The sequence below is a fragment of the Arvicanthis niloticus genome, chromosome 9, assembly GCF_011762505.2.
Source record: "Arvicanthis niloticus isolate mArvNil1 chromosome 9, mArvNil1.pat.X, whole genome shotgun sequence".
Classification (NCBI taxonomy): Eukaryota; Metazoa; Chordata; class Mammalia; order Rodentia; family Muridae; genus Arvicanthis; species Arvicanthis niloticus.
Window position 1 is genome coordinate 73,370,908 of NC_047666.1, and position 25,113 is coordinate 73,396,020.

The 25,113-nt window shown below is 39.9% G+C and overlaps 1 protein-coding gene across 2 annotated transcripts in view; it reads left to right on the forward strand.

Annotated features, from left to right (window-relative positions):
* The first annotated feature begins 11,095 nt into the window (after window positions 1–11,095).
* The window catches only part of Atf7ip (activating transcription factor 7 interacting protein), a 91,914-nt gene continuing 77,896 nt past the window's right edge, over window positions 11,096–25,113 (forward strand). Inside the window, exon 1 of one of the 2 annotated variants that reach the window (XM_034511557.2) lies at window positions 11,096–11,239. Coding sequence is in view for 1 of the 2 variants with exons in the window: in XM_034511556.2 (XP_034367447.1) it covers window positions 24,720–24,736 (17 nt within the window). In the remaining variant the exon portion in view is untranslated. Of the gene's footprint in view, window positions 11,240–24,605; window positions 24,737–25,113 lie in introns of those variants that run through there. The other variant, XM_034511556.2, reaches the window with a different exon arrangement.

Consider the following 25,113-nt stretch of genomic DNA (forward strand, 5'->3'; position numbering starts at 1 on the left):
CACAGTTTAACTGACTGCAGCAGGTGAGTCCACCTAGACATTTTGGTGACAAGACCTTTATAACTGCCAAAGTATATTTTTTTTCTTTTTGCTTGTTTGTTTTTGAGACAGGGTTTCTTTGTATAACCCTGGCTGTCCTAGAACTCACTTTGTAGACAAGGCTGGCCTTGAATTCCCAGAGATCCACCTTCCTCTGCCTCCCAATGGATAAGATTAAAAGTGTGTGCCACTTCCGCCCAGCTTCTTTTATATCTTTTAAAAGAGCTAAGTGTTGAGAAATAAGAGGCATGAAAGCAACAGGAAGGACGATTTCAGGGTCGCAGGGGACTAGCATGAAGAAAGGGGAAGTACTGAGGGGACAGTGGCATGTAATGCTATACTTGTGTCCTTGTAAACTTGAACTGTCATTTGACAGAGTCTGAAAGAAAAGTCTCCCTTGAGTAAATTGTCTACATTGGTCCACGGTCATGTTTTTGAGGGACTGACTTGGTCGTTAGTTGATGTGGGAAGCTCAGCCCACTGTGCATGGTGACATTTCCTGGACATGTGACCCCAGGATGAGCCTGAGTAGTCAGGAAGCAGCCTTCCTCATGGTTTCTGCTTCAAGCTGTTGCTTCCGTTTCTGTCCTGACCACCCTCAGTTATGGAGTGTGACTTGGAAGTCTAAGCCAAATAAATCCTTTCCTCTCCGAAGTTGCCTTCTGTCATAGTGTTTTATCACAGCAATAGAATGGGGACTGGAACAACACAAATAAAAATATCACAGTGAGGCCCTAAAGAAGAACAAAAGAAACAGTAAGGATAGTAAACCCTTGCTTGCTGGATTTGCGGCCTGCTTTGCAGTAGAGAATCTGGAATTTTAAACCTAGGGGTCGTGGGCCTGGAGCAGCAGATCTTTCTATTGCTGCTTTGCTAACTGGACACAGCATCAAGGTGTCCTCTCGACATTTATCTTCAGGTTCATAGGCGAACGCTACTCTCAGCCTTGGTCACAGAAGCTCCTCCTCTTTAAATGCCCATAAAGTGAGTGCTTAGCAGCAAGTGGGTATCAAACCCACCAAAGCTCAGCAATTGCTGTGGGGTCTTGGTGTTACAAGGATGAGCAGGAGTAATTGCTTCAGCGGTGTTGCTATGGTAACTTGTTCCTGCTCCTTCCATGATCTGAGCTAGTGCTCTAGCCCTGTTCCCACCCCTTTGCCCCACCCCCAAGACAGGGTTTCTTTGTATAGCTCTGGCTATCCTGTAATTTACTCTGTAGACCAGGCTGGCCTTGAACTCTTGAAATAATACCTGCCTCTGCCTCCTGATTACCTTGATTAAAGGAATGTGCCACAACTGCCCAGCCAAGGTAGTACACATGCCTTAAATTCCAGGAGAGTAAGACAAGGAGATCTCTGAGTTCAAGGTCAGCCTGGGACACAACAATTCCCAGATCCAGGCATGAAGGTAAATACCTTTAATCTGGGCTACACCTTCTGGAAGGAGGAAGATTCACCCCTCTTTCCCTGCTTGCATTTACTTGCCAGCACATGTTTTGGAATCTACTTCTACAGAAGACCAGCTGAAACAACTAGTCTGGTTGATCTACTAGATCCTTGGACTTCCCATTCACAGCTGACCATTGTTGGGGAGTTGGACTACAGACTGTAAATCATCATAACAAATTACCTTACCTTACTATATAGAGACTATCCATAAGTTCTGTGGCTCTAGAGAACCCTAATTAATACAGTATCCCACAGTTCCAGCATCTCTAACATCTTGAGGTCTCCAAGTTCACCTTCAGAGCTTCTTGTTTCAGTGTCTGGGATCCACACATGATCTTCTGGGCTCCTCCAAAGGGCTGGCATCACTTCTGTAGCTCTGCCCTCTGTAGCACTCTAAGCTCAGGTCGATCCACTCCACTGCTGTTGCTGTTCTTGGTGACCATCCCATGGTACTGGCATCTCCAATATGCTGAGGTCTTCCACTGCAACTAGGCTTCACCAATTTCTCTTCATGGTGCCATGCCTCAACTCCTTTGCATGACCCCTTCAGTCGTGAGCTGTCAACTGCAACTGAGGCTGCACCTTCACCAATGGCCTTCCATGACCTCTCACAGTGCCAAGCCTCGGCTGTTCTTCATGAACTTTTCATGCCTTCAAAACCAGTACCACCTGGGTGACGCTTACACATTACCAAGTTCAGCTGCTGCATAAGGTACAACCTTGGCTATCTCTGGAACACAGCTTCTTTGTGCTCTTAGAAAACACTTCCCAGAAGATTTTGTCTCAGTGATGATGCTGGTCTCTTTTTAATTACCACTAATTTCTTAGCTCCAATTAACCAGCATCCATAGTCCCAGTAGTCCCTTTCCTTCTGGACTCTAAAGCCAGAGCCACATGGCCAAAGCTGCTGAGTCCTGCTGCTTGCTGGGGCTGGAACATGGCCCCCCATTATTCTATTACCACTTTCCTGTTTTCCAACTCCTTCACTGCCTAAGCTTGCTCTGTAGATTGACCTTGAACTCAGAAATCTGTATGGTTCTGTCTCCCGAATGCTATGATTAAAGGCATGTACAATGCCTGGATTTGAGCTTTTCATCCCAAGGTAGATGGAATAGTGCACAAGAGGCAAAAAGAATGTAAGAGCCAGAGGATGGAGACAAGAGCTTTGAAATGTTGTCTTGTGGAAGTGACATGGCAATTACTATACTCTTAAATATGGCAGCCATGGTTACCAATGCAAGACCTGCAAACATCAAGCCAGCTGAAATCCCAGTCTAGATGGTTGTCCTAGTTAGCATTAACTCCTCAAATTGACACAGTATAGAATCAGCAGAAAAAAGAATTCCAATTGAGTTTTTATCAGGTTAGTCTGTCGAATATCTGTGAAGGATTTCTTGACTGTTCCTTGATGAAGGAAGGAGCCGACCGTCGTACGTGGTGCCATTCTCTGGGCAGCTGATCCTGGGCTGCATAAGGAAGCTAAGAGAGCATACCGAGGAAATGAAGTCCGAGAAATCCTTTCCTCCTCTGGGTTATATTTGGTCAGAGTTTCAACACAGCAATGGAATGAATGAGAACAATGGAGAAGCTTCTCTTTAGGCTCCACTGCTAACTGGGGAGCTGTTGGCAATTGGCAACTGATGGAGGGAGGATTCTTTTGTGTGTGTGTGTGTGTGTGGGTTTTCCATGTTACAGTAGATGGCCCCATGCCCAGGCAATAACTGGACTTAGCATGGTATTTTAAAAAGATAGATAGGAAGGAAGAAAGGGAGGGAGGGAGGAAGGAAGGGAGGGAGGGAAGGAGAGAGGGAGGGAGGGAGGGAGGGAGGAAGGAAGGAAGGAAGAAAGAAAATAAGACATGAAATGGGAGGTGAACATATTTGGGGAGACATAGAAGGTACTAGAATAGGGCAGTGGGTTGTTTGGATATATTTCACTGTACACACACATGAATTTTCCAAGAAAGAAAAATATCAAATACCACTTATCCAATCTAAAAGAAAAAAAAAGTACACAGAGAACCTTACAAAAAAATGGCACCTGTCATGCATATCACTGTATGCAGAATTTCCAATGAATATATTTAATTTGAATGATACAGTAGTCTGGAGCCAGACTGGTTTTTTTTTCTTTTATTGTTTTTCTTTTTGTTTTAAACTTTAATTCTATCATTAAATAACTGTTTAGCCTTGGGCAGGATTTAAACGGAGAACAGCAGTAGTTTATTCCTTATAAGATTGCTGTGAAGATTAAATGAGACAATTTTCTTCAAGTTTTCAGAAAAGGCAAAAACTAAATAAAGCAAATAAATGAAATTAACTACTCTTTTCTTTCTGGCTCATAAATATTGATATTTCCCAAGGTCTGGTCTGACTTCTATTTTATTATGCCTTCTATCCTCAAAGGATAATCATGATTTCCAAGTCTATCTATGTTATAAACTTCCAGCTTTGTATTTCTAATTGAGTTCTGTGTGCATTTACTGTGTCTTTCATAAAAGACGAAAATTTAAACCAGAGATGATTTGAGTATAGCCAAATATACTTCTTGCAGCTTATTTTACATCTTAAACTTTTATTCATTAAGTAATTACTTGTACTTGGGGATGAACACCGTGTCTTATGAATGCTTAGACGAGCATCTAGTAATGAGCTTGTACATCTATCCTCAACATATGAAATTTAAAAGTAATTTAATTTGATGATATATGTATTTGTTACTTCCTTATTGCTATGACAAAATATCTGACATGAAGTAATTTAAAGCATGAAGGCCTTATTTTGGCTCATAGTTTGAGGGACGACAAGTCCACAGAGAAGGCAAAGCATCATGAACATGATGTAGCTAGTCACATTTTATCTACAATTGGTATCTTAGTTAATTTTCTACTTCTGTGAAGAGATCCCATGACCAAAGCAGCTTATAAAAGAAAGCATTTAATTAGGGGCTTGCTTACAGTTTCAGAGGGTGTCGTTTGAATGATGACACCACACCTCCATGGGCTCCTCTGTCTGAATGCTTAGTCTTCAGGTATCGAAACTGGATAGGATTAGGAGGTTTGGCCTAGTTGGAGGAGTTGTGTCAAAGGTGCAGGGCACTGAGGTTTCAAAAACCTATGCCAGGCCTAATCTCTCACTCTTAGCTGGTTGTCTACAGATCAGCATCTAAGGCTCTCAGCTACTGCTCTAGTGCCACAGCCATTGGCTTCATGGCATAATGATCATCAACTACCCTTCTAAACTGTAAGCAAGCCCCTAATTAAATGCCTTCTTTTATAAGAGTTGCCTTGGTCATGGTGTCTCTCCACAGCAGTAGACCAGTAGCTAAGACAGAGGGTAACTCTATACCATCGAGGCTGGGAGCCAAGTAAGAGGCAGGCCAACATACCATGGGAGCAATAGCAGAGAGCTCCCATTTCATCTGCAGATTGAGGCAGAAATAGAGAAATTGGGCCTGGTGTGAATTTTTCAAACCTCAAAGTCTACTCCCAGTGACACCTCCTCCAAGGCCACAACTCTTAATTCTTCCCTCAAAAGTTCAGTATTCAAATTTATGAGCCTATGGTGGTAATTCTCATTCAGACTACCACAGCTGGGAAACAGAAAATAAATGCTGGTGTTTATTAGGCTTTCAGATAGTTTGAATGAAAAATGTCTCATTTAGGCTTATGTATTTGAACACCTGCTCCCAATCTGGTGGTGCTGTTTGGGGACATTTGATGGTACTGTGGTGGAATCTTTACAAGGGGCAGCCTGGCTGGAGGAAGTACAATGTTGGGACCTGCTTTGATGCTTTTATAGCCTTGGTCCACTTACTATTTGCTCTCTGCTTCCTGTATGCGATTGAGATGTGATCTCTCAGCTTTTTACTCCTTCTTCTTCTGTGATTACGAACAGCTTGTCTTCTAGAACTGCAAGCCAACATCAAGTCTTCCTTAAGTTACTTCCAGCTACAGCATTTCATCATGCAACAGAAAATAACTAATACACTTCCTCAAACACTTCCTTCAATTTACTTCTTACTCCATTAAAAAGAAATTCTTAGCAAATCTCTTAGCTTCTACTGCTGTGGAGACACCATAACCAAAGCAACTCTTATAAAGGAAAACATTTAATTTCGGCTAGCTTACAGTTCAGCGGTGTAGTCATTTTTGTCATGGCAGGAAGCATGGCGGCATGCATTAGACACAGTGCTAGGGAAGGAGCTGAGAGTTCTGCGTCCAGATCAGCAGGCAGCAGGAAGAGAGACACTGGGCCCAGGTTGAACATTTGAAACCGCAAAGCCTACCCCCAGTGACAAGTGACACAATTCTTCTAAAAAGGCCATATTTACTCCACTAAGGCAACACCTCCTAATGGTGCCATTCTCTATGAGCTTATGGGGGCCACTTCTTTTCAAACCACCATAGCAGCTGTCTTAAGAACTTTTACATTGCTGTGATAAAATACCATGACCAAGGCAAGTAGTAAAAGAAAGCATTTAATTGGGCTTATGGGTTCAGAGGGATCGGAGTCCACTACCATCATAGTAGGGAGTGTGGCAGCAGACAAGTAGGCACTGTGCTGGAGCAGCAGCTGAGAGCTTACATTCCAGCTCATAAATAGGAAGCAAGTGAGTTCCCTAGAGATGACTGGAGGGTTTTAAAGCCTCAAAACCCAGCCCATATGACACACATCTTCCAACAACGCTATACCTCCCGGTCCTTCCTAAACAATTCCACCAACTGGGGAGCAATATTCAAACATATGAGCCTGTGGGGGCCATTCTCTTCCCAACCACCACAGCAACTATGAGGTCCTCATAAGCACAGCTAGTTTCTGCTGATCATCTTTCCAAGCACATACACTGTAACCTCAGACAAAGAATCCCTTAGGGAATTAGAGAAGTACAAAGCGAAGGGTTATGATTATCTTTAAAGAAGGAGGCGGAATGACTGATTGATTGGCCTCTTTCGTGAGTTAAGGCTCGTCACCCGGGCAGTGAAATCAAGTCAGGTGTAAGTACTTGTGGTTAGACCTTGTTCAACTTGCCTAGAGTTATGAATTTATATTTTGGCTTCCCATATTTTCAGTGCTAGAGTGTCCAGAAGAGAATCTGATGAAACCAGGAAGGCAGAAGCAAAATCCTAGCAGTTCTCTTACTCAGATGTGGTAATAGGGAGGTTGGCACTTTCTGGGTCATTCTGTCTCCTTCACTTCACCTTTAGCTCTCTCAGCTGCCAAATCTGTTTGAGCAACCATAACCACAAGCAACCAACCAACAGAAGAATGACTGTTCACAAGGAGTGGAGACAATAGAAGCAATAGATCCCTTTGCCATTCCACTTAAGCAATGAATGGGCCTCATGTTTCTGCTTAATTACCTGGTGACTCCTTCCCTTTTGGTCTAGTTAATCGGAGTGGATTACTGTTTTATCGGTTCTAAAGGCAAGTATAGGGGGCTTAAGCAAACTTAAGCCCAGAACTCAGGAGGGTGTCCAATCCTCTTACCCAATCCTTACTGGATATCATCATCAGTTCCAGAAGTGGGTTCAGGGAAACAGAAGTCTGATGATGAGACTTTAAATTTGGTTCTCTAATCTGCCTAAAGGTAAAAGAATGAGAGACACTGTCGAGAATCAAATGGCAGCTCACGGTGCAAAGCAGCAAAATAGTTACGTCACAGAGCATGTAAAACTGAGATCTACATGCAGAATATACAATTCAGACTCCTGACACTATAAACAAGAAATTCAATTCACCAGGATTGCTGGCCCATGTTTGTAATCCCAGAGACCTGGGAGGATGAGGATGTCAAATCCAAGGCTTGTCTGGGCCTCATTAAGTTTAAGCTTGGATAACTTTGTAGGATTTGTTGCAAAAATTAAAAAAGAAAAAAAAAAAAAGGTCAAATAAACAAAAATAATAAAAAATAAGAAAGGACTGGGCACATGGCTTACTGGTAGAAAACAAAACAAAATACCTTGAAAGTGGATTAAGGACATAAACACAAGTCTGAAAACTAAAGCCACAAATAAGAAAACATAGGGGAAGCCTTCACAAAATTGGTCATAACAAAACAATTTAAAACCTTAAAAAATAAGCCCCTTTTATTCAGCCTTAAGTGCTGAGGCACTTGTACATGCTCCAGGCTCAGAGCATACATTTATTATTTAAAATTTTAAATATCACCCCTCCACACGTTCAAAGAGGAAAAAAAAAACCATCAAAATTTACAAATCCCCTATAGACTTCTTTTTGGTTGTTCACTTCCTCTTTTTATACAATCACCCAGTGAAACAGCCAAGACTAGCCCTGTAGCCTACTATCCTGCAGAAGCCCAGAGGAAGAACCCAGAGCCCTTGGGGCTTCCTGCAGACCAGAAATCCATATTCAGACCACGGGACGTGTCTCATGACTTCTGCAGACTCTTGCTCATGCTGTTTATGCTCGGAGGCACGAAGGTCAAGGTGCTGAGGCTCTTGAGTTTTTGATAAGGTTGGGTTGTTTTTTCCTCTCTTTGTACTCACTCATCTGAACCAGCACTGGCACTTCTTCTCTCAGGAGAAGACTGAGGCCCACAGAAGTCAGCCTTAGAGGGACTTCACTCCTGCATCTGGACTTCATCTACAGGGCCAGGGATGCTTGGAACTGCTTGGGCTCCACCAGAGAAATCTGATCTTGCTGAAATCGTGACTTTGGTTGTTATAGAGGGTAGTCTGGTGTGCATGATCTGGTCTTAGAAGATCCATCACTAAACAGAAGTAGAGTCGGCACATGTGGGTGGAAAGATGGCTCACTAATTGTCCTGGTTGTTCAGAACTGGTTGTTCTTCTAGAGAACCTTTGTTTGATTCTCCCAGACCTCCATGGAGGCTCACCTGGGTGACTTTTAAACTACCAAGTTTGGCTGACAGCATGAGGCAACACAACCTTGGCCATCTCTGAAACACATCTTTTGTGTGTTGGTCCTGAAGAAACATGTCCCAAAAGGTTTCACCTCAACGATCTCTTCTTAGTCACAGCTGGTTCTTCAACCCTAGCAGTCCATCATCCATTGTCCCAGAAGGACAAAGTTCTGGTCTCTTGTTAATCACAGCTCATTCTTCAGCTCCAGTTCACCAAACACCACACATTCCTCACACAAAATGGCTTCGTAGAATCTTTACTTCCCTCTGAAACTTTACAAGCCAGGCCACCATCTTCTGCACTGCTCTCCACATTCTTATCGGTCTAGCTTCTACAGAACAGTTCACGGAGTTCTCAACACTCAGTGGCCCGATTCCAACATCCTTCCAATCCGCCCCTAACCAACATGTTCAGGTCTGTCACAGGAATACTGGGGCTGGAGCAGGAACACGGAGGCTCATGTTTCCTTTCTTTTCTTTGTTCTTTCTTTCCTTTCCCTTTCCTTTCTCTTCCCCTTTCTTCCTTTTCTTCCTTCCTTCGTTTTTTGAGTCAAGGTTTCTCTGTGTAGTCAAAGGTGTCTTAGAACTCACTATATAGATTAGGCTGGCTAAAACTCACAGTGATTGGCTTGCTGCTGCCACCCAAGTGTACCGCCACACTCATCTGGGTGTTTCCCTTTTTAAGGTCTCTTGTTAGATTAAATCAAGTCTATTCAAGATATTCTCTCTTGCGGGGCGGTGGTGGTGCACGCCTTTAATCCCAGCACTTGGGAGGCAGAGGCAGGCAGATTTCTGAGTTCAAGGCCAGCCTGGTCTACAGAGTGAGTTCCAGGATAGCCAAGACTACATAGAGAAACCCTGTCTCGAAAAAAATTAAAAAAAAAAAAAAAAGGTAATCTCTCTTTCAACTCAAAATCAATCTAGAATCTTAACTACATCTATAAAAACCATCCACTTTTTTCCTTTTCTCTCTCTCTCTCTTTTTTTTTTAAATATGGTTTCTGAGGCTGGAGAGATGGCTCAGTGGTTAAGAGCACTGAATGCTCTTCCAGAAGTCCTGAGTTCAATTCCCAGCAACTACATGGTGGCTCACAACCATCTGTAATGGGCATCCGATGCTGTCTTCTGGTGTGTCTGAAGACTGTGACAGTGTACCTACATACACGAAATAAATAAATATTAAAAAAGAAAGGAAGAAAAAAAGGAAGAAAGAAGGAAAGAAGGAAAAAAGAAAGAAAGAGAAAGAAAGAAAGAAAGAAAGAAAGAAAGAAAGAAAGAAAGAAAGAAAGGGGGTTTCTCCTGGGTATTCTGAAACTTGCTCTGTGAACCAGACTGGCCTTGAAGTTCTGGATTTGCCTGACTTGCTTTCGGAGTGCTGGGATCACAAATCCAACCCACACTTAAGAACTACACATGAACTAAATTTAGGAGGGAGGGTGATGTGTTCATCTCATGATTCTGACAATTCAGGGTTGATGCTATCACTCAGTAGTAGAGCCCTCGTCTAGCATGTGGACGGGGTGTCACTAGATTCCGGATACTGTATCACATTTCATGTCCCCAGGAGTTGTTTCTTGAATTTCTAATTCCTTGGTTTTGCCTGTTTAACGTCCTAGTTGAACTGTCAAGCACAGGACAATAATGAAAGACCTGAGCTTCTTGGAAAGTGTCAAGCTCCAGATGATCTGGGAGTACATGGCCCCAGGTTATCTTTGTTCTCTCAAGATCTGCCTCATCCTCCCTGACTGCTGCTCAGGACTGAGGCACAGATACCCAAGGGAGCAGATTTCCTCAGCACTGACAGACAGCTACTTAACTTTTGGAACACAGGAATTGCTTAAGTTACTATAGAACAAATACTTTAAGGGAGAAGTTAAGTTTAAAGGATTAAACTTTCCACCTAATATTTTCTTTTCTGACTCTTACTGATTTACAAAACATATTTAGAATCTTTCTTACACTCTAGCTTTTCTCAATTTTGGGAACAGTGATTATTATTATCTCTATTTCAGAGATATGTGAATTTATGAGTTGTGAGGGTATGATTGGTAGTGTTTGCACTGTTACAGACTACCCCCCAAAAGATGTTTATTTCCACATCTTGATGATTAACACATTTAGTGAACTTTAAATAATACCTGTAAGCAACACTGGAGAGCTTGAGGCAAATCGATTTCAAATTCCAGACCAGTGTGGGCTACGTGGCAAGTTCAGTGCTAGACTGGGCTAAATTGCATGAATCTTCCTCAATAAAACTAAAAAGATTTAAAAAAAAAATGTTGAATTACCGTACTCCAGGCTTCTAGACTTTATGGAAAAATCTTTTAGCTTTTTAAACACTCACCTACTTCTTTTCTCAAGTCTCATGGAGAGGTGGCCACTGAGGAATCTCCATGCAAAAAATAAAACAAAACAAAACAAAACAAAAAAACAAACAAAAAGAACCACTTCGAGGATATATTAAAAAAAAAAAAAAAGCCAACTGGAAAAAAAAAAATCACCCCTGCCTGCGATTGAAAAGACGGCAGCGCCACCACCGCAGACGGGCCTCGTTTTTCAAGGCAGGAGGCGTGGCCAAAATCTCTCATTCAAATAAAAATCCCGGAGATTTGCATGGAGAATAGGCATCGCGCGCGTTCATTGGCCAATCGCGCAGTGGGTGGAGTACATAGTGCGCCCACGAAGCTCCGCCCCCATCTATTTGCATAACGGCCCCGGCGCGTGCTGGGGAGAAGCGGGTTTGTTTTTGAATCTGCGGTGGCGGCGAGTGGAGCGCACGGCTGAGACGGCAGCGTCCGGGACGGCTGCACGGGACGGCTCCGTAGGAAGGAACTCGGGTCCCAGGCCCTCACCTCCCGCCCCCGAAGGTATATGCGAGTGCCAGGGGCTGTTCTAACCACAGTCGGCGAAATGACTATTGTATTTCGGAAGAGTCAAGACCGCATTATGGCGGCTGCGGGAGTTGAGTGTGCGCCTGCGCGGTTGCGGAGCTGCGGGCGGGCGCTGCATGGGAGCACGTGATCGCTTGGGGTCGGGCTCTAGCTGCAGTTGAGCAGCTGGCCGGGCGGTGGCTGCGCAAGCGCAATATTCATTTTCAAGAGCTAATGTTCTTGTTGGACGCCATTTGGGTTCTAGATTTAATTTTTCTCATTCTCGAGGGGGTTTCATCTCGTGCCTCTTCTTTTCACATTTTCCGAGGAAAAACGTTTCTCTCGTGTCGTACACCTGCCCGTACCATAAAATCCTTTACTTTTCTGACGGTCTCACCGGTGCAGACTTGATTTTTTGGTACAAATGACCTCTTGTGGTTCTCGATTATAATTTCGCGTTTAGTTAGGTATTTCTGGATTCGCGTTCCATTTAGGGAGATAAGATCGGCACCTAGTGGTGTTCTCGGGGGAAGTGCATTTACTTTAGCTGCACTTTTGTAAATACACTTTTAACCCCGTTTTTACCGGTTCGCTTTTGAATGTGCAGTATTAACAAAATAGAAACTTACAAAATAGAAACTTTTATTTTTGAATTGTTAGTTTCAGAGGACAAGAATGTACAAGTTATGTTGAAATCTCAGTTTTCTCAGGTATATCTTTCTTCTTTCTTTCTTTCTTTCTTTTTTTTTTTTGTTTTTTTTCGAGCCAGGGTTCTCTCTCTTTTTTTTTTTAAAGAAATATTTCACCCAAAGTAAATGAAGTTTTAATTCTGAACAGTTTGCCATGCACTTGAATCTTTCATGTTTTTAGTTTTACTATTTCTTCAGTTAGATAAATGTTAAAAATAATTAATGAACTCGTTTTCTCATTATTTTGTGATGACATATAAGCTGTTATACCTGATACCGTTTGTTTGATGAAGAATTTTACAAATAACTCCAAGTTATACTGAGGCCCTTATGTATTAAGGAAATCAATTAAAAAGTTTGAGTTTTTAAAAAATTATGTGCACTGTAGTATATGTGTATGATGTACGCTTTACATAATTTTTAGCTGTATATGTTCTGGTTTTAGTTTCTTAAAATAACTATGGGTATGCTACTGATTAAAGTTGTGATGCCACTAAATTTCACTTGTATGTAGCGCAGTTGGGTCAATATACATATAATTTAATATCATTTTCTTATTCTACCACTTGTTTCACTAGTCTAAAAACTTGAAAGTGGTTTCATAAACTTTATCTGCCATCATATGTACAGTCGCTTTTTTGGTTGATTATGTAAGCCAAGTGTAAATTAGTCTGTTGTCAAATTAGGTGCTGTTGCATATAATGTCCATTGGTTTGGGGTGTCTCTGTTACCTGAAACAAATACTGTTAGAAAGAATAGGATATAATTGAAAGGACCACTTTGGGCTAATTTTTTTTTTTTAAGCGATGTGACGTATGTGACATATGGCATGGACTGGAAGGGTGGGGAAGAGTCTTTCTCTTCCCTATAGCAAGCAGGTTTAAATGTGATATAATGGGACTCTTGAGCCTCTGTTGTCTTGTATTCAGAATGAAGGTTTCTGAGGTGGTTCCCCTTCACCCCATTTTGTACTCCTAGTATTATATATATATAATATATAATATATATATATTTAAACTTAACACTTTTGTTGGAATGCATGGGTGATTGTGTCATGGGTTAATATTGAGGATCATAAGAGGCACTGGAAAATTATATAACATGCAATTTCAATATTGAGGGGACAGTTTTGCTATTATATTTTTTAGAAGGCAAATGCAATTTTAAATTTACTAAAATTGATGAATTGTCTGAATGTCAGTGGTTGATTCTTTAGTATTTCAGAAACAAGTACTAAAAGTGTGAAATTTTAGTTTGGTTATGATTAAATGAAACTTTGACATACACTGTGCATGTGTGTATATATAATACATATAATATTATAATATAATATTATATAATATATATACACACATACTACTAGGTTATTTTATTTTTTAAAAATGATTTAATTTTTGTACTATGTTTGAATATTTTACACTTACACATTATGAAGATTTAGTATTATATTAGTAATCACTCTTAATTACTTTGGTGATCTTTGTGACTTTTGCTGTGATAGATCTGTCTATAAATACACATATATACATATATATGTGTGTATGTATATATATGTATATATACGTATACACACACACACACACACACACACACACACACAAACACACACACACACACACACATATATATGGGATGAAAGTCATGCACCATCACTGCCTGACTTAATTTTTAACTAGTTTCCTGCATTTTTCCATCTTGGTTCTGCTGTGGGTCAGATCCAGGGCCTCAGGCATGCTGAGCCCACACTGTCTCGCCCAGCTGCACTCCCCAGCACAATATGTGCTCTTTTAACTTAGGTGTTATGACTATCTCGCCATTTTAGTATTCTAAAATGTTTTTTAATAATTACATAACAATGCATTATTTAAACATCTGTACCTGCTTCTGCTGGGATTAAGTGCCTGGCTCCGCTATGATTTTAGATATATGAAGGTTATTTGTACTGGATGGGTGCCCCTGCTCAGACAGTCTGTGGCTCTATTTCTATTTGTTCTCCCCTCCTTCACCTCCCAGCTTCTCAGATGTAGCTCAGGCTGGCCTAGGCCCTAGGCTGTTCTTGCCTCAGTTTCCTGAGTGCTGGTTACTGCCATTGTCACGGTAGCTTGTTGGCTTATTTTTCTAGTAGAAATTTTGTTACAGTAAACACATGGTGAACACAGGCCACAATCTATAACAATGGCTGTTTAAAATTGGTGTTTCTATGTGGGCCAGAAGTGGCATACAACACAGAAACCCTGACTTGGAAAAAAATAAAAATAAATAAATGTAAAAAAACAGTGTTTCTAAGGGCTTGACAACAATGATTTGCAAAATAAAACACTGTAGAGATTTTTAATTTTGTTTGCTTTGTTTTTGTCTCCCCCCTCCCCTGGGGGGGGGCATTTCTCACACTGCCACCAGTTAAGGGTAGTCACTAACTTTAAGTAATAAAGTCGATTTTTTTTCCCTGTGAACTGAACTGTTTTCAGGTGTGTGTGTGTGTTCTATTATGGATGTTAATGTTTCTTTCTACTTGTCAGCAACAGCTATGCCAACTTCCCTATTTATTGGAGCTGTTTTTTTTTTAAATTTTTTTCTAACTTTTCAAACTATTTTGTCTTGAGAATTTTCTTCCTTCTATTTAGTTCAAATACCTTTTTTGTTTGTTTAAGTAAGGGTCTTTCTGTGCAGCCCTGGCTGTCCTGGAACTCACTATGTTTACCAGGCTGTCCTGGAATTTACAGAAATCCACCTGCCTCTGTCTCCCCCAGTGCTGGAATTAAAGACCTGTGCCACCATATCTGGCGGCACTGCCTTTTTAATTTATAATTTTTTCCAGAGCTTCCCTGTAGACAAAGTATTGCCTGTTGTGAGATGATTTTTTCCATTTTGTTTTCTTCTAGAACTCATTATTATTTAAAAGTAATCTTGTTGTGTGTATGACACGTATGCATGTACTTGTGTGTTTCTGCTCCTCCTTGGCTTCTGTGTGGACTTCAGAGTAGAAGCTCAGGTGACTGTTCTTGTTTCTGACTTCATTTGTGCTAGGATGCCTTAATTGCTTTGGGTTCACCAATCTAGGTGACCTGGGAGCTTCTGGGCGTTGTGTCTCTTTCTGTGAGAGCTCTTGGGTTATGGATACTTGACTGCCATGTCTGGTTCTGGGCTTTGAACTCAGGTCCTTTTATGTCTCTAGCTCTGCTTTGTTTTTTTTTTTGTTTGTTTTTTTTTTTTTTTTAGACAGTGTTTCTCTGTGTAACCAAGTTGGCTGTTCTGGGACTGGCCTTGAAATCACAGATAATCCCTCTGCTTCTGCCCTCCCTAAAATTGGGATAAAAGGTGTACACCACCACTGCCAGCCTAAGTATCTTTTAATTGACTTTCATAATTGTTAAATTATCCGCACATGCGTCTGTCTCTGTGTGTGTGTGTGTCTATGTGTCTCTGTGTGTTTTTGTGTGTGTGCATACACAGATGCAGGAGTGCTTACCTACCTCCTTGCAGAGAAGGTCTCGTCATCGTGGCACTCACTGCCTAGTAAACCCTGGTACATCAACCTCCTAGTACAGGGATGACAAGTGCTACCACTGCCTTCATCAACCTTTTATGTAGGTCCTGGGGTTGAAACAAAGGTCCTCAGAGTTGCAAGGTGTTGTAGGGCCATACACTATATTAAATAGTAGATAAGTGTTTTTACAATACTGTTTAACTAAAATACCCATGTCGTGTTCTCACTGTTGTGTTAGCCGATGTGTGGTTTTGCAGATGAACATTAGATTCTTTTGGTTACATCAAAACAACAATAGTCTTTGTTTAGAATCATATACAGTAAATTTAAATTTGAGGAGTTTTTAAGTCGTGTACTTAAAGTCATTAAGAGCATGCACTTCTAGACGCCTAACGGTTCGTATGATCGCTCAGTAAGTTGCCATTTTACTGTTTTCTGAGTGTTGATAATAGGAGGGTTAAATTATGAGAGAGCATAAGACTAAATTTCTCTCTTTTTTTTAAACATCTTATAAGAAAGTAAGCCAGTTAGAAGCTGGAAAAGTAGGCTTTAAAAGAAAGTATTTTACAGTATTTGAAACCATTATTATTATTTTGGTAGAATTTTGAAAAGTTATTTACTCAATGTTTGGCCAGGATGGGACCAAATTTATTGCATAATAAATACAAAAATAATTTTACTTGGGAGCATTAAATTACTATACTTTTCCTACTTTCTATATACATTTGTTATTTCATTAAATTTTTTTTATGTTGATTGCAGTGACATTAATTTTATTTTGTTTTGTTTTTTTTGCTGGCCTTAAACTCACAGAAATCCTCTTGTCTTTGCCTCCCAAGTTCTGGGTTCAAAGGTATGTGCCACCATACCCAGCTCATATTATTAATTACTAATGACATTATTATACTTTTAAATCATCTTTTTTTTTTTTGAAAGGAGTCTGCTTACTGCTTGAATACTTACTGAACTTGTAGGGGCATGAGAAAAAAAAAGAAATAAAGAGAACTCAAATAGTCAAATTTTGCTGGCTTTGTGAAAATGAACCTAGGAAATAGATGGCAAGTGTTAAGATACTGGCATTTTGTCCTGCCTTTGGGTCTTCTTAAAGCAAATTTTCTTAGAAAAACGTAATTATTTGTCTTTTTTATGTTACCTTTGACCTTGGTGGAGAGCTTTTCAGCATCTGGTGTATTACATAGAGCATTTGTTTTTGTTACCCTGGGACAGAAGTGCCCGTAAAGAAGGACTTTGATGAGGAACAAGGCACAAAGCTTGGCATCTTGGCAGAATACAGGAGAGTCACACTTTAAGGCTTAGAAACAAGAATTTGTCATTTTCTTTTATTTCTTTTTTCTTCCCCGTTTGTTTTCTTTTCCATTTTTTCCTCCCCTCTTTCCCTCTCTCTCCCTTTCTTTCCTCTTGTCCACTTTTCCCTTTCTCTTACTCTTTGTGCTTCCGGCCCCTTTCCCTCCCACTCCCTGAGTGCTGTTATTACAATCATGTGCCTTCCTGTCTAGAGATTGAGCACATGGCTTTTGGATTGCTAGGCAAGCTCTCTGCCGATTGAGCCGTACCTCATCCTCTTTTGGTTTGTCTTTTTCTTGTGTTTTTGTTGTAGTTTTGTTTTTTAGACAGTGGGTAACCCTGGCCGGCCTGGAACTTCTTTTGTACTTCAGGGTGGCTTCAAAGTCACAGAGAGCTGAATGGAATTCTCTGCCTCCTGAAGGCTTATTAAAGGACAGGCTTTGAGACAAACAAGGTCATGGTCTGTAGCTCAGTCTGGCTACAAGGTCATCCTCCTCATGCCTCATCCTCTGTGCTTGAGCTTACTTTAGACCCTCAAGTCCAACTCTGGAAACCATGATGGAACCACACAAGTAATTACCTGTGTATTATGTTTGTATTCTTTTCTCCTTCCCTATCAGATTAAGTGATTAAAAAGTTGGCAATGTGTCGAGGGGTGTAGCTGAGTTGGCAGAACACTTGCTTACTGTACATAAAAGCTTGGATTTGATTTCCAGCACTGTATACAACTTGGCATAATCTTGAACACCTATAACCACAGCATTCTGGAGGTAAAGTAGCAGATACATTTCAAGTATAGTTGGGATAATGTGAGACTCAAAAAATATTCAAAGATGAATCAAGTAAATTAAAGACAAAAAGAACAAAGGCAGAGAATTTTTTGAAACAAGTTATAACACAGTAAGGAGCTATTGTAGTTTGTGTTAGGATCTTGGCAACTACCTGGTGTGTCTGCAGTTTTTCTTTCTTTGCTTTTTATGTTAATTATTTTTGCAGTATTGGGTATTAAACCTAAGGCCTCATACATGCTAGGCAAGTACTCTAATACTGAACTCTATTGCTATTCTTCCTTTCTCTGAAAATAGATTTAACATCCATGTGGTGTAATAATAGGGCTAGAGAGATGGCCCAATGGTTAGAGTGTGTATGATCTTTCATAGGACCCACGTTTGATTACTGACACCTATATCAGGTGGTTCACAATCGCCTGTAGTTCTAGTTTTAGGATATTTGATGGTCTCCTGCACTCACATGCATGCATGCATACATGCATATGCAAACACTCCCCCCAACTCCTACCCAGATATTTATAAAGCCTTAGCAGGTTAAGGCACTTGCTGTATAAGCTTGGTAACCAAAGTTCTATCCCTAGAACTCACTTAAAGTTGGAAGGAGTTAACTGACTCCAGGTTGTTATCTGACTTACACATGTGTGCTGTGGCATATATTCCTCACACACATCATAAACACACATAATACAATAAAAAAAAAAACCCTTATGGACAATAGTCTTGATTATACAGATAGAATTTAAATGCTCTGAAAAGTAATTTAGAAAAAATGGTTTGATAATATATACATAAGGAATTCATACATTTAGAAAGGTTAATTATAATTTTTTTGTGTGAGAATCTGGTTTTAGGCCCAACTAAAAACTAAACAAGCCACATGATTATTATGGTCACTAGATTTACAGTGAATCTTTTCATGATGAAAAAAAAAATCAGTTTTTTTCCATTAGTAATTCTATTTGCTGGTCCAGAAAGTATATTATCATTGAAGATAACTATGTTCATCAGTATGCCACCAACATAAGCCTCTTACTGAAAACATATAAACTGACTTATAAAAAGTAAGAGATGGTCTGTGAGATACCCCAGTGGATAAAGCTGACTGCTACCAAACATTATCACATGAGTTTAGTTCCTGGGACCCACAAAGTGGAAGGAAAGAATTGACTCCTGCAGAGTGCCCTCTGACTTCCACACATAACCTGTAGCGTGGGCTAGTTTCTGCTTCCCACACCAAATGAAAAGAGAGAGAAAGAGAGAGGGGGTGGGGACACAGACAGAGAGACTCCCCTTATTCAGTTTAATAATTTTGAACAGTATTTCTGCAGAACTAGTTAAAATGTTTCTGATAATTTAGCTTATTATAAGGTCTTTTTGAATTAGATTATCAACATTAAATAGTGCTTTCACAAAGTTGTCTGCTTTGTATTAATATTAACATGAAAATCCTGACCTAGTCCCTCGATATAGATGTTAATTCATGAGAATAATGACTCCTTTATGTCACAAGTCTCTCTGGCCTCTCTTGTATTTAACTTTAATTACACTTCTGTTCAGTATTATGGAGGTTTCTTTTTCTTGTAGGACCCTGTTTCCCAGATGCCACATATTTTGATTGACTTAGTCTCTGAGGAGGAGGAAACTATAGTATGTAGTAAATGTTATATTTTATTTTTAGACAGGACATATGAGATAGTTTTGTGGATTTTAAAGATCATCTATGTCAGAAAAATATCATTTGGTATTTTAATGTGTGAGTGATAGTTTGGCTGGGTATAGAACTTTAGGTTGAAGTCATTTTTCTTTGTTTTGCAATGGAAGATTGTACACAGGAAGTAAGTGCTCACTAGTGTTGTACACTGGAAAGTTTTTGTAAATAATTTCATTGGTGATATCTTCTGTCATTTGGCTGTTCCATTTTGAGTGTTTGTATAGATACTCCATTTATTCTCTGTTTATACTTTGTCTGTTGAAGCAGCTTTCTTCAAGTTCATCAGTTTTTTTTTTATTGAGTTTTTCCTTTCTTTCTCCCTCCCTTCCTTCCTTCCTTCCTTCCTTCCTTCCTTCCTTCCTTCCTCTTTCTTTCCTTTTCTGAGACAGGGTTCTCTGAGTAGCCTTGGCTATTGTAGAACTCTCTTCTGTAGTCAGGGCTGTCCTAGAACTCATCTGTTTGCCTCTGCCTCCCTGAGTGATAGGATTAAAGTCATGCACCATTATCACCTGGCTGAAATTTTCATTTCTTATATTAAATTCTGTTTTTCATTTCCTGCCTATACTATTCTGTTCTGGACTTGAAAGTGCAACTTTTTATAGTATTCTTCTTGATGTGTAGTGTATTGCTGATGTGTAATGTATTGATTTGCTTTCTGTCTTTCATGTTAAAGGCTTGATTGAGTGCCTTTTTGGGGCTTATTACATAATATAATGTGATAGAAGTCAATTGAAATGTCTAAATTTAGATAGATTTAAACTTTTCTCTAGTATGATTTTGGGGGGTCAGTTTTGGTGAGCTCCTCGAAATGTCTTGGGTTTTATATTGGTCAGACACTTATGCTTTCCCTTTTGTAAGTTTGTGCACATGTGTATGTATATGTACACATTTATGTGTGGGGCTGCATATAAACATATAATGCATGTGGAGGCCAGCTGGATTAGGGTTAGCAGAGGTCAATGTTGTGTGTCTTCTTCAATCACTTTTTTTTTGAGATAGGGTCTCACATTGAACTTCGACTCGAAGGCTGCCAAGCTCTGGGGTCTTCTTGTCTCTGCATTCCAGCCCTTGGATTACAGCCCATGGCCTTACACAGTAGATACTAAGGATCAGATTTGTGGCAATCATTTTACCACCGTCTTCTCACAAAACATTTCCAATTTTATGCATGGAGAATAAAATTCTGATTCATGGAGGAAGAGGATTAAGAATCTCTTCATTCAGTTTGTACTCTGTCAGTTTGCAGTGGTACTCATCTTCCAGATCTTGCTAGCTCTTATCTTACTTTCATTTGAAGAAAAGAAATTACACCTTGGGAAAACTATCATTACTGGTTAGGAATAAAGCCCACTGGTAGAGTACTTGCCTAACATGGGCAAGCTAGGGTTTTGATCACAAGCACAGAAAAACAAAACCAAAAATACCTAAAAAAAAAAAAAAAAAAACCAACCCCAAAACAAGAAAAAACAAAAAGCCCAACAATGAAACAACAAATCCAACAACAAAACTCAAAAAACAAAACTCCGATGTGTAATTTTTGTAGGATTGAATGGAATGAGAGGTGAAGAAATGAGGTATCTTCAATTTGTATCTTAGCTTTTTAAAAAATTTACAAGCTTATTCTATTTTATGGAGTGGATCATATGTTTCATTTAATGGGTGAGGTACTTGAGGGAATTGATTTTTTTTTTTTTTTTTTTTTTTTTTTTTTTTTTTGAGACAGGGTTTCTCTGTATAGCCCTAGCTGTCCTGGAACTCACTCTGTAGGCCACCTGCCTCTGCCTCCCAAGTGCTGGGATTAAAGGCTTGCGCCACCACTGCCCTGCAAGGGAATTGATTCTTGCAGCCACCTTGTGGGTCTCAGTCTGTAAATGCTGCAGGGGAAGAACTGGGCCTCCAAAAGGGGGAATGGGGTGAGAAAGTGGAATGTTGTGTTTAGAGTTTGTTTAGGATTTTAGTCAGTAACCTAAGAAAACAGTTACAGTGTTTGCCATAGGACCCAGAAAGGCTAGTGAAGCAGTGAAGGTCTAGTTTGTATGTTAGAGCCCTTTTATATCTTTTTAAAAGTAGTTTTCAATAATTTACACACAAGCTATTCCACTAATGTGGTAAATAAAAAATATAGCAGTTGACTGAAGTGAATTCCCTCCCTCATTGCTACTTGTTTAGTTCTTGCAAATGATTACATTCTCTGGATATAAAAGTTAGTGATTGTAACACTTGTTTTCAGGGCTGTTTAGACTCTTGATTGTAATACGACTTTATCATTTACAAATTAATTAGACCAGATTCCTAGAGCAGAGCCATCCTGACTGCAGGATGCAGTTGGGACACGCCTGCGTTACTGTCATGATGATAGAGAGGACTGTGACAAAGCATGCTACTTTCTCCTTTGAGAGATGAGATGTGAGATTGTCATGGAACTGGTTACCCAATGTTAAAATCCTTTCCAAGTCATTTATTTTTACAAATAAATGATGTGGCTTCGTAAGTGATCTCATCTAAAATTTCCTAAAAGATTTCATGTGGCATTAAGTCAAGCCATGTTAGACTTAGAGATATTAATAGAATTTAAAAACAAGTAATTAAATTATATGTGAAAATGTCATAATGAAATCTGTTATATTCTAATTAAGAAACAGGATGCTGCACTAGCCTGACCCGAGGTCTGTTTCTGAAACCTACTTTGGAAGGAGAGAACCGACTCCTGGAAGTAGTCCTCTGATATCCATGCACAAGCCATGGGCATGCATGTGTGCTTCTGCATTCGTATACACACACACACACACACACACCATCGTCATCATCATGATAATAATGATAATGATAATAAATGGTAACAGTAACAGTACAATACAAAGTTGAAACATTTCTACAGCTGTTTTAGAACTCAAGTATTCTGTGCAAACAGTAGATACTGCAGTCCCTCTCAAAACACTAAAAATGGGAGTGTGCTGTATAAAAGGTATCTTTAGCACATTGCACTCTGAACTGCAGTCTTATAGGAGAAAAATTAGGATGAAAAGAGACATTACAAGTAAAGGTTTACAAAAAACCACAGTTTTCTGAGTTTTTCTGTCAGAAACAATAATGAGAATCTTAATGTACCCTGTGAGTTCAGATAGTTTTATATTATTGAATGGAAAAATGATATTCAAATGGAAGACAAATAAGATGCAGTTTCTGATCTTACCTGGTATGTGAAGAGAGTGTTGAAGTGTGGTCATTGCAGTGGAGATAGGAATTAGAGATCTTGAAGCAATTATCCCAGGTTTCGGTGATGGATACTGTAAGGAGAAGAGGGTGGGTGGTAAGGAGAAGACCATTAGTGATAGATAGTTCTAAATTCTGAATGGTGGGTGTTCTAGCCCATGTCTGTTAATCCAGGACTTTGGAAGGCTGAGGCAGGAGGAATGCTGTAAGTTTTAGGCTAGTCTAGTACTAAAGAGTGAGACTGTTTCAAACAAGCAAAACCCATTGAATCCAGACTAGAATTTATCTGTTAAGGTGGGCTGTTTTTCTGGGACATGGAACAAAAGGGTCAGCTGTGACAGTGGCCTGACATTATCCTTTTTTGTTTTTATTAGAGGGAGAAAACCAGTATCTGAAGAGGTCGGCTAAAGCTGTATGGTTGAGAGTACAGCTAAGTTATTTTTCAGCTTTTATTAAAGTTTGCCTGTTAGTCTTTGAGCCTATTCTGGATACCACAGAGTGGTGGTAAAGCCTGCCATTGGAATCAGTAGCAGCTGATAGGATCTAAGGTTTATCAGGTTAGCTTTATTTTGGTTATTTTAACGTCTTACCCTATTACATTTACATGGAAGTTTTACAGTGAGCGCATCTATTCCAAACATTCCCAGTTTCTTGGCATCTTGCTTTTCCTGAATAAGCAAACCATCCTCAGCCACAGTACTCTAAGGTTACTGTGGCTTGACCAGATATGGTATCACAAATACCTGTAATCCCAGCCTTCAGGGGTAGATGCAGGAGGGTTGCAAGTTTGAGGGCAGCTTGGATGTACAGTGGATTCAGGGTTTTGGTTAGTGAGGTTGTCTCAAAAAATACAAAATAAGGGTTAGTGATATGAAGCATGTAGCATGGCTCAAGGCCCAGGCTTGATGCCTAGACTGTAATTTGATATGGCTTTGATCATGTGTAACTTTTATTTTGTTTTCTGATATACCTTTTAAGACAGTTTTCAAAGACATTATCTAGTTCATCTCATAGAAAATTGAATAATGTTTCTTTCAAGAGTGAGTAACAATTCTTTGCGTAATGTATCAAGCATATATAGAAATAGAATGAGATACAGAAGTACATGAATTACCACCTCTTGCAGCCAGTCTTATGTCTGTCACCTCTCTAATCCCTTAAGCAGTTGTAATGAGTACCAGCATTTAGAGAGTACAACAGGAGATAACCGAGCCTGAACACTGTGTGCTGAAGACTGGAGGAGCCTGGCTCCAGAGCTGGTGGAGCCTGTGTGGCAGAACAGGCCCTCTGTGTGCCTTGGGGCCTTTCCTCTGCAAGCCAAGTTTGCTGGGACTGTTCTCAGATATGGCTTGATAGACCTACCCACTTCCAGACTAGGTTGTGCCCTTTGTCCTCCCAGTTTCCCCTTCCCAGGGAGTCTGCGGTCTTCATTGACTTTTTACTGTACCAAAGCCTTGGGAGCTCTGTGTACCCTGGGAGTGTACTAGTGACATTCAGACAACAGAGATGTTTGATTTTATGAGAAATTACTAAAATATGCCTTGTTGCCACCTTAGTTTTTAGGATTGTATCACTCCAGTAAAAAAATGTGGTTGTAAACTCCAACCATTCTGCTAGATAGAGCACTTTTGAAGCTCAGATTTTGTTGGAACGTTTTAATTAGCTTTTTAAAATTCAAAATTAATGTGATCAAATGAATATAGGATTTAAACAGATTTAACACTCTTCTTGTGATGGTTGTGTGTGTTCCATCAAAGGTAAAAAGAAAAAGTAAAAAGAAAGAAAAAAAGGGGTCTTGAGTGGGGTTCGAGGGTTTGACTTTCTCTTCCCTTTTTTTCTGGACTGAAATGGAGGCTTTCTTTCAGGCAATTCCCTGGTGTTAGCTCTGTGTGATTTGGCTCTATCTCTGTTACTGCTAATACGTGGCCTGGATTTCAAGTTGTTTGGGATCGGAATGTGCCCAGACTCTGTATTGCAAGTCCGGATTCACAGGCATTTTGTTGCAAAACTGACTTGCTGCCTTCTGTCTTCTTTTCTGTGTCCTAAGTGGCTGCATTGTTTGTTGCAGTATATGTGTTCAGTTGCTTGCAGCCTGGCAAAGTGGGAGGGGCTTGCTTTGATACATGGCTGAGGTTTCACTGTGTGAGTTCTTTAGTGCACATTGCAGCCATCTTAATTACACTTTTGTGCAACTGAGACTGTGCAGCTGTCTCAAAATGGCTGCTAACCCAATCTCTGTAGCTGATTAGGCAGCCAGTATGCCAGTGAAGAGACTTGTCACATGCACCAGGATCTGAGGTAAGAACCAGGAAGCTTTTATCTTTAAACATTACAATTAGAAAACATTTGAACATGACCAGGTTTGTATAGGAAAGAGAATTTGCTTGTGAAAAAGTTGAAATGTTTACTAAGACCTGTAAGCTTATATTAGAGAAACAGTATGCTGGGATGGTGAGGTCAAAGGTTAAATTCCTGTGATTTCTCACCATTTTGTTGTCAATGCCAGAACATTGATCACCACCGTAGTACTTTCTGACTCATGCGGAATTTAATGCTCCTTGTATATTTGATAATTAATTCATTAGATATTTGTAGAAATTCAAGCAGTATATTGAGTATTTTTTAAGAAGCCATAAATTAGCTTTGTTTAGAAAGATTGTGATTATCTGACTTTT